The 14,321-nt window shown below is 36.1% G+C and overlaps 2 protein-coding genes across 2 annotated transcripts in view; both read right to left on the bottom strand.

Annotated features, from left to right (window-relative positions):
- dhx35 (DEAH-box helicase 35) overlaps positions 1-6,479 on the bottom strand; it is a 47,928-nt gene extending 41,449 nt beyond the window's left edge. Inside the window, exons 1-8 of the mRNA XM_055188239.2 lie at positions 6,343-6,479; positions 5,797-5,924; positions 4,432-4,524; positions 4,193-4,270; positions 4,005-4,109; positions 2,578-2,639; positions 873-942; positions 728-787 (exon numbers count right to left, since the gene is read on the bottom strand). Of these exons, the coding sequence (XP_055044214.1) occupies positions 728-787; positions 873-942; positions 2,578-2,639; positions 4,005-4,109; positions 4,193-4,270; positions 4,432-4,524; positions 5,797-5,924; positions 6,343-6,382 (636 nt within the window). The 5' untranslated portion in view covers positions 6,383-6,479. The remainder of the gene's footprint in view (positions 1-727; positions 788-872; positions 943-2,577; positions 2,640-4,004; positions 4,110-4,192; positions 4,271-4,431; positions 4,525-5,796; positions 5,925-6,342) is intronic.
- Positions 6,480-7,804: 1,325 nt separating this feature from the next.
- rab5if (RAB5 interacting factor) lies at positions 7,805-11,403 on the bottom strand. The gene is made up of 4 exons (XM_055188238.2): positions 11,148-11,403; positions 10,612-10,715; positions 10,387-10,516; positions 7,805-8,446 (listed from the first exon to the last, which is right to left on the bottom strand). The coding sequence occupies exons 1-4, from the start codon at positions 11,253-11,255 to the stop codon at positions 8,405-8,407; spliced, it is 384 nt and encodes a 127-aa protein (XP_055044213.1). The 5' UTR covers positions 11,256-11,403; the 3' UTR covers positions 7,805-8,404.
- Positions 11,404-14,321: the final 2,918 nt, after the last annotated feature.

The following is a 14,321-nucleotide window of genomic DNA, read 5'->3' as shown; positions in this document are numbered from 1 at the left end:
TTTTCCAGTGTGTTTCTATTCATGTCGCAGACACCAAAACAATCTCACAAGCACAACGGTAAAAGTTTTTACCACTAAAGGAAGCATTTAAATGAATTACTAGCGAACACAGACAAGTGTGTACAAACGCTGTGGCATTTGACATTGCAATCGTAGCGTTATTGTTTTTAAAATCGTTGTTGTATGATTGTAAACAACTACTACTTCAGATCGCTTTGAGTTGCTTCTCTGACTGAAGTTTAGTGACTGAACGCCAATAGGAGGAGTCAACGATACAATGATGTGCCGTCTTTTTCTTTGAGTCAGAGAAGGGGGAGGCTGCAGACCTGAAAATCTATCTCTCTTTATACGTCTCTAATCCAGCTATTTTTTATTCGTTTTTTCTGGAGAAAGATAAATTTAGATAAATGCTTTCGTTATTGAAAAGGAGGGCGTTTTAAGTAATGATGATTGCAGGATGTATTTGGTACGATGTAATTATACCAAGTACTGCTATATGTCAAAAGATCAAGGCAAATTGGATTCCTAATGTAACGACCCCTTTAAATTGGGCTACTTTTATTTCCGCAGGTTGATGTTTCTCTGTGGGTTAGAGATTGAAGGATTTGGTAAAATCATTGTGACAAATAGAGTGAAATTAAGACTTAATCTTAAAGCTTCTCAAAGAAAAGGTTATTGAACATCTTCATCTTTTATTCTCTCTCAGAGACTCAAAGTCCACACTTACCTTGGCATCCAGCGTGGCCGAGGCTACAATCAATCGCAGATCTCTACGCTTCTTCTGAATCTGTAGAATAAACGCGAGAGAAATCAATGAGGAAAAAATACACTACAATGCTCATATGTGAAAAATACAAGAAATGAACTCTGACCTTCTTCAGAAGCCCAATGGCAATGTCAGTGTAAAGCGTTCTTTCATGAGCCTCATCCAACATTAACACACTGCATAAAAACAACAACACCAATATCTGAATATGCCATAATATCATTTACAGGTGATAATAATGATTCACGTTATAGCTGGATCTCTAATGGACACAAATAGGTGGAGGGGTTTTGGTGCAGGCTAAGCATTAATTAGGATTATAACACAGGGCTAATAAATGCTTTATTCTGAATGGTTGAGAAATGTTCCACGGGTATGCACTATTTTTCAATAAACCAAGCGTGCCGCACAAGCCCTGAAAAGTGAAGCCAAAACGTCTCGATTGCCTCCAAATGAACCTTTAAATGAGCTGATCTCTGATATCTTTTTCACATTTTCTAGGTTAATACAAGAACTGGGGACCGAATTAAACATGGAAAAAGTGAGATTTTCATGATATATTCCCTTTTAGCAATTTCTGGGGTAACCGTGGTATAAGTGGAAAAATTAACTCCAGTCCTTTGAATTATTTGAAAATAATGCACACCCGGCATTATGTGTAACAGCACTCCACTCTGAGTCATGCCACATTGCCACCTTGGGTGTGCATTACTGTCGAATAATTCAACGGCCTGTTCTCAATTATTCCTTACATAATAGCTGGAACTTTTCAGATTACATTTTCAAACAGACACACTCTTCAAACACTGTAACAAAATAAACCTACTTAACAATGATTAATAATATCAAATTATACTGATAAAAGCATGTGATTACTTAAAGAGGTCGTGAACTGAGAAGTGAAATTCTCCTTGATCTTTTGACAGGTTGTTGTACAATAAAAATATCCTGTAAGTATTAAAACTCTAAAAATAATAGCAGTGGCTGGTTACTTTCACGTCTTCCATGTGGCACACCCACAAAAACAAGTGTTTAAAAAAATTAACTACATAACTACAACTACTAACTTACTAATTATGACATTTTCTATGTAAAAACCTTTTTAACGCTATTAGTGGACCACAGAGAACATTACACGATAATAAAATAAGCCAGTTGATGACCTCTTTAAAGGAACACGCCCATATTTTGGGAGGCTTATTCACTGTATCCCCCAGAGCTAGACAAGTCCACACATACCCCCCTCACCTCTGTGCGCGCTGCAACTCTGTCCGACGCAGCCCCCGCTAGCTTAGCTTAGCACAAAGACCGGAAATGCACGGCTCCAGCCAGTACACTGCTCCCAATAAGCGACAAAACAACGCGATCATTTTCCTATTTATGTGTTGTGATTTGTATAGTCAAACCGTGCACAAACAACAAGGTGACATGAGACACAGCGATCCCCCAACAGCACACACACTGAGAACCACACCCCCCGAAGACGAAGCACTGCCGCATGGGCGGAGCGATTCGCACACTTCTGACCGAACTCTCTGCTCCTCACCAGGGGCTTCTCGTGTGCTGCGAGCAGATCACTCCGCCCATGCGGCACAACCAAAATGTGGGCGTGTTCCTTTAAGTATTTGGCATAAATTGACACCAGGCTTTGTGTTTATATAGTTAGAAAACAATTATGGCCCTTAAAAAATCCCATAAAAATTTCAGGGAGCAAACATTGCTAATTCATTAATATTAGAATAATAGAAATCAATGAATTAAATATTTGTCTTTTGAAAACCAGAATGTAGATCATCACTGCTATGTTTTACCTGTATTTCTTCAACAGAGGGTCAGACATCATCTCCCGAACTAACATCCCATCTGTCAGAAACTGACATACAGATGACAATTAAGATACAAACTCTGATTTAAAACTTAGGGTGGATAAGATCATTTCAAGGCTGTGTACAGGATAATACCTGGTTGTACTAATTCATTAATTTGAGGACTGATGGTAAGCTTTAATATACACCAGTCAAGGGTTTAAGAATGCTCACTCGTTCTTCATTTATATTTTTTTCACATTACTGTTTTATAAAAGCAAGAAGGTACTCAAGGCGAGTGCTGTATTGATTCATGAAGAAGTTACAGCTGAAGGGGTTGCAGCAGGCACTGGGCGAAGCGTCGTGCCTAACAATGCCCCTCAGCCGTTACTTGTTCACAATACAGCACAGCCTCTCGTACCTTATTGCTTACATAATAAACTCATCCAAACTATGGCATAACACCAATGGAACTGTGGGAATTATGTTGGTGACTAAAAGCATCCAAAATAAATCAAAACTCTTTGCTTAGAAAAAAAATTTACTCGTGTCATTTTATCACAAAGCTTCTTGAAGTTTCACCTTAGAATAAATTTTAAAGAATATTGAAGGCGTTCACTTCACATTTAATCTGGGCTCTTAGTGGCTGCTTTTCCTTCAATATTCAGTCATCTATTTAAAAAATAATATTTTAAAATAAAAATCTGATTAAAATAAAGTTTATCTGATTGGCAGAGGCAGGGCTTGACATTAACACCCGCCAACCCGCCAAATGCGGGTAGATTTCGGCTGTGGCGGGTAAGAAAGCCAATCCCACTAGCCACTTTGGCAGGTTGAATATAATTTTTTAATTGTAGTTTTCTTAAAAGTTATGCGAAATGATAAACAATGCCAAAAGGCATGGATATTCCATTTCCTTGGACTTTTGGGAATTTATAAACAATTTGTTTTGGACAATTTCACAGAAGAGGATAAAGGAAAGATTTTGAAGGTAAGTAAATAACTTAAATCGGCGCCGCCCGGTACAGGTAACTAACAACTAGATTACAGTTTTATGACTGTGCGCTTAATGGAATCCTGAGAGTCTAAGCTTTTAAACGTTGTGCCGCATGACTGTATATTTTGAAGATTTAATGCTTCAAAGTTACAATGACGTTTATGCAGCCTCATGTGCAAGGGAGGGGGTGTGCCGTGTACGGCACAGTGATCCTTATCAGGTTAAATTAGCATACAAAAATAAATGACTTACTAAGTCTTTCATACAAAAATTTACAATAATACACGTTGGCACCTCAAAAAACCCTAAACATTTCAACAGCAATTCGCAGTTTTTCTCCAAACTCTCGAAGTAAGAAAAAATATTTACTAAAAATCACCTATAAATGAAATAGGTGTGCAATAATCTGTGATAATAGAAAATCAATAATGCCTACTTTTATACGTGTAGCGTGAGGGTCAGAGCAGTCATCAAATCTGATGGTGTAGCCCACTTCATGCCCAAGAAACGCCCCTCTCTCCTCTGCTACACGACCAGCCACCTGTACATATGCAGACATTTACACACATGTAGCAGCCATGTTTATGCTCATCTGAGATTTTAGGGAGAAATAGAAATACATACAGACGTTGCTGCCACACGTCGAGGTTGAGTAACACCAATTACTTTCCCTTCTGCGGCCCATCCTGCCTCCAACAAATACTATCAGAAAAAAACTGCATTACATGACTAATGGATAATCTCTATGAACGTTTACAAGAATTTACCAATGACAAACTGCTTGTTTTGATATCATTTCTCAAGGTTGCCATTGGTTGATTCCTGAACTCTAATCTCTGATTGGCTGAAGACTTTGGACAGACCTGTGGAATCTGTGTGCTTTTTCCAGATCCAGTTTCTCCAACAATCACCACAGTCTGGAAGCTTTCCACCAGATAGAGGATATTGTTTCTGTGCTGGATACAAAAACAGCATTCATAAATGCTTAAACGAGCCAGACTGTGTTACATTAAACATCAAAAACATTTATCAGATTCAATTGCTGGGGGTCACAAATTTCCTAATTTTCTCATCCCACTTTTCGGTAGACTCTGGAGAATTTGGTATGGTAGTACTACTTCCCTTAGTTTTATGCATGACATTATTTTCGGTGGTGTGAAAGAAGACCTTGGTCTTGTTAAGGAAAGTTTCTCTTGTTTGCGATTTAAACAACCCCCAAAACACAATCGGTTTACAGATACAACAAACGACATTTACTCCTTATGAGTTAAAACAGGATGTTCTGTAATGCTGTTTTGAAACAATAAATTGCAGACAGGTATTCATTAAGCTGGGGACACACCTAATAATTTTCGCACAGATTATCAATGTAATTTGATCATTTTCTAGTTGTCCGCAGTTTTGTTTACAATCACAGAAAAAATCATTTATGTAAGAAACACTCTTTAAGATCTTTATGTTTGTTGTGTCCAGTCTTAGACTGTTTTAGCAAGTACTTAGGTGTGTCCCCAATAGTCATATAAAATATCCCATGCTCTTGTAAAACTTTGATGCAATTTGTCAATCAATCTGTGCAGCATTTAAAATGCGGCGCGTATATCAAACTTAATTCAATTCAATTCAATTCAATTTTATTTATATAGCGCTTTTCACAAGTGTTAATTGTTGCAAAGCAGCTTAACATGAGAAGATGTAGAGGAGAACACAGAAAATCAATAGATAATATAAGAAGTAGAGAAAGCGGTTAAACCGTACAAGCGAGCATATTAATAATGTAACGTATACAGTAAAGTGCTAAGTTAAGCCAAAGTTGGCTGACTCTCCCTGGGATTAAAAACCCTCTAGGAAAAAAAACCCAATGGGAAAAAGTCCTAGAAGGACAAAAACCCTTGGGAGGAATTAATATATATTTATATATATATATATATATATATATATAATTGCAGGTAAACACTTTAATCGCATCTTTTTCAATCTATGAGCTTGAGTCATGATGACTAATGACATTAGGATTTTTCTCTACAGTGACCAGTAACACACCCACTGTATGATGAGAGTTCATTTTTTCATTCATACTTTGGTAAAAAAGGTCACAAGGTTTATTTCTGTATTAGTGCCCCATAATGCCATACACAGTACAGTATCAGACTTTCTGAAGTATCCAAGTGAATATATATTTGTATATGATACATATGTATCTGTATTTTGCACAATTTTGCAGGTGGTACCTTAAAAACTGGCAGTCTCTGCCTCTGTTTCTCTATGGAGAGAGCAGTGTGTGGGTTAAAGACGATGGGGGAGCCAGTGGTCTCAGTGGACAGATCCCTCTCCTCACACACACCAGGAGCCTCAGAGCCTGTCAAAACCACAGATCAACCATTCATCCACAGATATTTACATCAGTATATCTACAAAACAATGCCATGAGCATCAACTTCATTGAAAGTCGCGAGATTCAGCGGGTTTTTGGTCAATTCTGCACCTGAGAGAGAAAATAATGTTCCTAAAGCAGATCTTGTACTTCTAGTCAATGAAAGTGTATTAGTCGTGTTTTTGTGTGTTAACATACTGTAATATGATGCAGGAGGCACGTGATTATCATGTTATGCTCGTGCCTGCTGCAGTAGCGAACAGTAATAATCAATATGTTATCTGCACGATAAACGACACCATTGTTAGACCATGCATTCAGTGTGCATTAGTAAAACGCTAAAACAGACATACAAGCAGATTATGACAAATCGTGTTTAGGTTTGATGTGGTGTGAATTTTACCGGGTTTCCAGAATTTCATGGTGGAGTGGGGCGCAGCCATGATGTACTACGTCATTGACTCCAGTGACGTAATCAAGGCGTTAAACTCTCACTCGAGCGCTGGAGGGCGACAGAGACGAATTACTCTGCGAGCGCAAATAAAGGCATCATTCTATGTATAATAATTTATAAAACTAAAATAATAATACTAGTAATAAATAAATAAAGTAGGAAAAATTGTCTTCTATGGTTCAACAATATAAAAAAAGTACCCAGCTAGGCCACTCATTGAAGCTCTGCTATTCAAATATACTTTTAATATATTTCAAAATATAATAAATGGCAAAAAATATATTTTTTACTGAAATATATTTTTAAATGTTTACAAAATGTATTTTTAATCGATATATATTTGGCATTTATTTTGTATATTTTAAAATCTTTTATTAAAATATATTTATATATTTACCTCACATTGAAGGAAAAACTTTGTTACAAACCAGTGAACAAAAAAGTAACAATTAAATATATACGTATTCAACTGCAAAACATATACTTATAATTGTATATTATATACATACTTATACATTTTATACTTTATACATTTTTATTCAAATCTTTATATTTTGGCCAATATTTTTGGGTTGAAAAATTAGAAATGTATTTGTTGCTCCTGAAATACATGTTGAAATATATGTTAATATATAAAGGTTAAAACAAAATATTTTTATTAAATTAAGATTTGCTTTCTACAAAATGTATTTAGCATATATTTAAAACATATTTTGGCTGTATTTTTTTTTGCCATTATGAGAAGGGTCAGGAGTTAGAAAGTCTTAAGGTGTTTATGAAAGAGATTGAGAAGTTTTCGTTTTAGGCACCATTAGTAAATATGAAGAAAGCAAGATAACAGTCTTTTCCTGTGTCTGATGAGGTTGGAGAATACATGACAGGAGATCAGAGATCATACCTCCATACAGAATCCCTTCAGATCTTTCACATTTTTAAGAACTCTCCTCTTCTCCTCTATCTCACTGGTCTTATCTATTGTGATGAATGACTATAGGTGATGGTTGAACAATTACTTTGTTCATTGTCACCCAGGTGAACTAAAAAAATGTAAATCAAATGCTGCAAATATATTTTACTTCTAAGAATTCATAAAAGTGACAATAATTGTGCCCGAGAGATTTAATAAATATATTTGTTTATTACATGTCTTTGGATATCACTGAGATATCACTGTCTTGTGTTTGCCATTGTTTGATATCCTTTAAAGCAAGAGCATTTTTGTTCATGTTTAAGGTTACAATAAAGACATCTTCTCACAGACCCCTTTGTTCAGATTTACTAAAAGTGTCAATATTATTGGAGTGCACTATCAACTCACTTGAGGTCCAGGATTTCTCTGAAAACAATCATAGAACAAACCAAAGCTACAAACGTACAATTGATAGATACAAAACAGCAGATCAGCAAAACATCGGTTAAAAACTGTGGGGCAAACAATACCCAAGTTTTATTTTATTCTTCAAAACAATTCATCCAGAAAATAGTCTCTCTACAGCCTCAGTTATATCTTATGAATCATAACAAGCATACAGAACATTCGCTTTTCAGTGAATATACTATAAAATACTGAGAAGTGTTACATCGACCAGAAATGCATACTTTAATACATCATGGATTCAATAAAATGAAATTGTACAGAATTTACAGACGGCTATTTGATTTACCGGTCTTAAGAGAGAAAGACAATTTGTGTTGGAAGCTAATCATGAAACATAAAATTAAGTTAAATCCTACTTGATACAATGGCATTGAAACAAAAAATAGACAAACAGAAATAACAGTATTAACCCTTTAGCCATGGCAGTGCAGTGGACAATATTAGCTTAAAATTCAATGACCCCTGGGTTTGAAAGGTTATTATCATGTACCCACTACGCACCTAATCTTCAAGGCTCGTCCATGCTGCTGGTAACATATACCACTGCGCATGTAGCTCGCTTCAGCCCTTCCAAATAACATTAAATAAATGTCTGTGTTTTTCTCTCCAAGTCTATGGGTTTCCTGTACATCCTCAGTCGTAGTGTAGTGCTGTGTAGAAAATTATCCAAACCACCTGACAACAAAACATAAATCAACATGATCAGAAAGTTTGCAATGTTTATATTGAATGGACTGCGAGGTTAACATTATGCACCTATAAAGGGATCTCCGCTCTTGCATGCATGTTGTTTTCTTGATGAATAAATGTTCCAGTAACAATGGCTTATAGCTGTAGTCCACAGACAATCGAGGCAATTTTGCATTAAGTATCGCGGACGTATCACCTGCGATATGTATGCAGTATGGTCCAGCTTGTCAGGGAACTACGGCTTTGTATAGTAAATGCTGCTCCATCTGGAAGCAGGTGATGGCAATTTACTACTAATCAAGGAACCGGCTTTACTGACGAAACGCCCACGACGATCATGTGCAGCCTTTATAATGGTTTATACTTTATAAATCTCTGCGAGGCAAATGCCCAGCCACAGTGTGTTATCAACCTCATTACATTAATCATTTGATGTGTTCTGGGAATGTCGTGCTGGAACATTTTAAAAATAATTTGAATGCCAATTTTTTTTGTTAAAATTGGGTTTTTTATTAGGGCTGTCATCTGCGATTCTCATGCGTGTTTTATCAGTAAAGCCGGTTCCCTGATCAGTAGCAAATCACCATCAGCTGCCCCCAGATGGAGCAGCACCCACCACACAGAGCCGTAGTTCACAGAGAAGCCAGGCAAAATCGCATAGATTATCGAAATCGATTTTCCTCGGTTATGAACGCAATTTTGGCAAGCTTCTCTGTGAACCGCGGCTCTGTGCAACAAATGCCGCTCCATCTGAAAGCAGCCGACGGCGACCCACCACTAATCAAGGAACCGGCTCCACTGACGAAACAACCATGAGAATCGCAGGCGATTTTTTTGCACATCCCTAGTTTTCATTAATTATTTTTCAATAATATATATTGTCTATCATCTCTGAAAATATCTAGGCAAATATCACTTGTTTAGTGATATTTTAAAAAATAGAAAAGACTGCGTAACACACCTGGACAGATGGAGGTATAACACAAACGCCTCTAGCTTTTCCTCTTTTAATGCTACAGAGACAGTTTACCTATCAAAATAAAGCACCTAACATAGACTGAAGGTGTATCAATGCACACACTTAGAGACTATTCCCATGATAAACAATATAATATAATATAATAACATAATAATGTTCAAATGTTTTTAAGTGTTTTGTGTTCCAATGACCATTTGTATCTTTATTGCTTGAAATGTTGAAAATGTTTATCAGTATCCTATCTCTATATAAATATGACCATCCTGGTTTCTATAGTTCATAAGCGTACGTTGTTGCTAGCTTACATGGAGATTTAATCTAATGGCTGTTTCCAAGCACTTTTAGGCTGAATTAAAGCCTGAATTCACTTACATTAAACCGCCTAGTATGTCTATGGTATGGTGCGGGCAGGCTGGGGCAGACCAAATAATTTCTTTAAAGCGGGACCCTCGAGTTGAAAAAAAACAGACATTAATATGGAATTATCATGACAAGGCTAGCTAATTCACCAAACATAAACGCCAAAAACCGTCCGGAAACAACAAGAAAGAATAATCATCAGACAAACAAAACTTAGCAAACATTGTTCTTGCTCCGGCTATAACTTCTATATATTCGGCAGTTTTGCAACAACAGACCGAATAGCTTTTCTCACGTCTTTCTCCGCTGCCATTACTGAACTACAACTCAAACTGACGCACGACCTCAACGTCATCGTTCTTAGCCACCCCCATCTGTTCGCTGATTGGTCCTGCAGATTTTTGCAGGAGAAAACGAAACTCTACACAGCAGTCCCAGACGTAGTACTGAAGCAAAATGAAAATTAAGCGGAAGCACGTAGGTGGGCGGAGCCAGGCTACAAAACAATCCCATTTAAATAAAATATTAAATATTATTTTTGGTAACTTTTAAAAATCTGGTTAAAACATTAAAGGAAAATATTTACCAGGAACAAAGCAAATGATGTCATAAAGCCTTCCTTGGTGAGCTCCCATGTTCCTCCATACTCTTCCTCATCTACCTGCTGGAAACTACTGAAGTACACATAGAGAACCCCTGCGTTGATTACACAGAATCTGAGGGAAATAAAGACAAACAGAAGATAAAGAATCATTGATGACTTCATGATTTGTTCAAAAATAATGTTAAGGCTTAGGACCCGAGTACTTACATTGCTATTCCCAGAAACCCTTTCAGTGGTGCAATCCCCCATATTACCCCCAGTATGATGGCGATAATTTGTCGAAACCAGTAGACAACATCTAAAAACTCATCCTGTAGAAATCAATAGGTGCAAAAAATCAATAAAATCATGGTGGCATGATCATATCTATACGGAATTACTAAACTGAGACTTGTCACTTTACACAAGATAAACTTCTTATTCTATAGATGAAAATAAAGAGTAAGCAACACATGACAGCATTAATCTTTTAAAGAGTCCAATCCCTACTCGGCACCTCAACACACGCGCACGCGCACAGACAGACAGACAGATAGACACAAACAGACAGACAGACAGACACAAACAGACAGACACACACGCACGCACAGACAGACAGACAGACAGACAGACAGACAGACCCACGCACAGAGAGAGAGAGAGAGAGAGAGAGAGAGAGAGAGAGAGAGAGAGAGAGAGAGAGAGAGAGAGAGAGAGACACTAAAGTGTGAACTAAAGTGTGTGTTGTATGTGTAATATCAGACCTTCTCGTCCCACACTGCTTTACAGCGGATAGCTTTACTCCATGTGGACAGCTTAACTCCTCCGTTAGCCACATGCATATCTTCTTTCCGCTTTGAGCTGCTCGTCATGTTTGCAGTCTGCCTAAAATCAGTAAAACGAACGGATTGTTAAATTAAGTCTTTAAGTAGATTGTAAGATCTACGGTCGATCAGATCCAACGCTGTTCGACCCACATTGATTCAGCTCAAAAAACTAGCACTGCGCATGCGCGCAGGAGTCATGACCTTGTCAGCGCATCCAATGAGTAAATGCGACGTCTCAACGCTTAGCCAATGAAAACACAGAACGGCCCTGAGAAGTACGTGTTCCGTCACAAGTGTGCGCCACCTGCGGGTAAGTGGTGGCAAGTGCAAAATGTATAATTTGGTGGCATTGTCAAATGCATTTTAGAATGATTTTTGTATGCAGGATAAAACCTGCAAAAACAATAATTACACAAATGTCTGCATAAATACAGATGCGTGGTTACATAGACAAATAATTAAAATTAATGGCTGGGGAAATTAATATTGTTTATTTCAATTGCACATCATTTATTTTTAAACAATGTGTTTAGACCATAGACTGTAAAAAAGTAGACACATATTTATTTTTATGTTCTATTTTAAAGTGGAAAATAATTCGAAACAAACCTATATCAGCTTCTTAGTAGATATTTGTTTGATCAAAGAAAACAAGGAACATTCATTTAAATACAATTCACTTCTGCAATTACTTTTTATTTTATTTTTTATGATTTTTTTTAGGATTAGGGTTATTTGGATCTTTCAGAAAAATTTGAAAAGTGCTGATTTATTCATACACATGATTTGCATTATTTGTTGTTTCCTTTTTACTTTCTTATTTTGTACATCTGATTGTTTTATTATTTGTTTTCTTTTTCTTGTTTTATCATGCTTGTCGAGTCTAATGATTTTTTATGTTTGTTAACTTTCTATTGCTCATTAAAGGGATAGTTCACCCAGAAATTGTAACCATTAACTTCCATAGTAGAAAAAACAAATATTATGAAAGTATTGTGATAAATGCTGAGACAAATATTTTAATAAATGATGGTAAGCACACAGTTGATGGTTCCCATTGAATTCCATCATATTTATTTTCCTACTATGGAAGCCAATGGTTACAGCCAGCTGTGTGGTTACCATTATTTATCAAAATATCTTCTGCGTTCATCGGAAAAAAAAGAATGGGGATGAGAAAATGATGCCAGAATTTTCTTTTTGGGTGAACTGTCCCTTTAAATTTCCTACATAGAAAAAAATAGTTGGGAGATCTCCTTACCTGAATGGGTTGTGGTTAAGGTCTCGCGAGATCCATCCACAACCACTACACAAATGCATCATGGGATATGTAGGGTTTTAAAAGTAGAGTTTCTTGCGGTACTTGATAATGCACATCTTTAACGATTCATTTCTATGTTTGAGTTTTAATTACTTGACCTATAGATCTGTACATAGATTAGACAAGTGATAAGATGAATTAATCAAATCCCGAGAGAACAAAGACGTGCGCTTTACAATAATAATAATAATAATAATAATGATCCATTATATATTTATTCCATGAGGAATACAGGACTTGTATAGAATAATTGGCTCCAATAAACATATTATATTATGTTTTATACCACGGGTCTGTTGAATGCTGCATTCTGATTGGCTGAGAAATGTTCTATGGGTGTTGATTATTTTTCTGTAAACCGCACACCTAACTTTTCAAAGGTCTTAAAAATAGGCACCAGAGCAATGTTTGTGGTAACCGTGGTATAAGCGGAATAATTGACTCCGGTCCTTTGAATTATTTGAAAATAATGCACACCTGCGGTGTAACGGCACTCCGCTTCGCGTCGTGCCGCATTACCACCTTGGTGTGCATTATTTTCTTATAATTCAATGGCCCGTCGTCAATTATTCCTTACATATTATGTATGGTTATATTATGACCTGGTATCAAAGCTTTAACTACAGACTTTAACATTCCTGCACAACATTTATATGTCATAGCCTACATTTAGTAGCTATTCTGCATGTGGAAATTAATAACTAATTATTTGTGTAGGCTATTCAAAAGATGATCTTTTTTATTAGTCATATAGAATAGCTATACAAATTTGTACAGATGTAGAATAAATAAATCATTGATATAAAACAATTACACTATTATGTACACAATGTTAACGAATACAGAGGGCAGAGTACACAGTAGTAAAAACAGAAGTGTTGTTTATTAAAAACACAGATGTTAACACAAGCAGATGGGTTGATATGATGGTAGGAGGATGCTATGATGATAACAGAAAATTCCACACATACACGTCTTGACAGTCACAGTAACAAACACTTTCCTTATCTTTCCAAAAACAGATGAAGACGATGACGATAAAGACAACAGATGAGATGACAATCCAACTTTACAGAAGGAAGAGTCAGGTAAATATACACAATACAACTCAGGAGAGATGCATGCTTGAACAAGATTTTTTATATAAAATAATGGACATGGAACAAAGCAAAGCAGGGGAAGAATAAAAAAGAGATCAATTAAATTGAGTATCAAATAAAAGTACTGTAACGCTCACTCAAGTTAAGGGTCTTATAGATTTTTTTAATTAAAATAATATTTAATCATACAGACAACAGAATCATAAAATTAGGTTTCTTATTTGTAAACCTACAATTATGCATATAGGATTTGGTCAAAAGTATCTAAATATAAATTAATTAAGTTAAAGCATTTTTCATTTTCTCTGGAATAATCAGTAAAGCCAAATATAATATTTTCCCAGTGCTCCACGGTATTCTTAATGTGATTGTATGGGATGGAACCAAGAACAAAAGAGTAACTGGTATTTTAAAATGAGAGATAAAATCATCATATGAGAAAAGTTGCCCTTCTTCATGTTAAATACCGTTATTGAACCAATTCTTATAAAAGAGAAATTTGTGCTTATATTATTACAGATTAAATAGTTGTGGGGAGAAAAATTATGGTTGTGGAAGGCTAATCAATTCAAAAGATTATCCTTTTTATTGTAACTCTGTGAACATACAAACACAGTGCCAGTGGTAAACAGATTTAAATATTATAGCATTTGATAAATGTCATACAAATGATGTAGGGGCGGTTTCCCG

Source organism: Misgurnus anguillicaudatus, chromosome 13, assembly GCF_027580225.2.
Source record: "Misgurnus anguillicaudatus chromosome 13, ASM2758022v2, whole genome shotgun sequence".
Classification (NCBI taxonomy): domain Eukaryota; kingdom Metazoa; phylum Chordata; class Actinopteri; order Cypriniformes; family Cobitidae; genus Misgurnus; species Misgurnus anguillicaudatus.
This window is presented reverse-complemented; position numbering and strand designations above follow the sequence as displayed.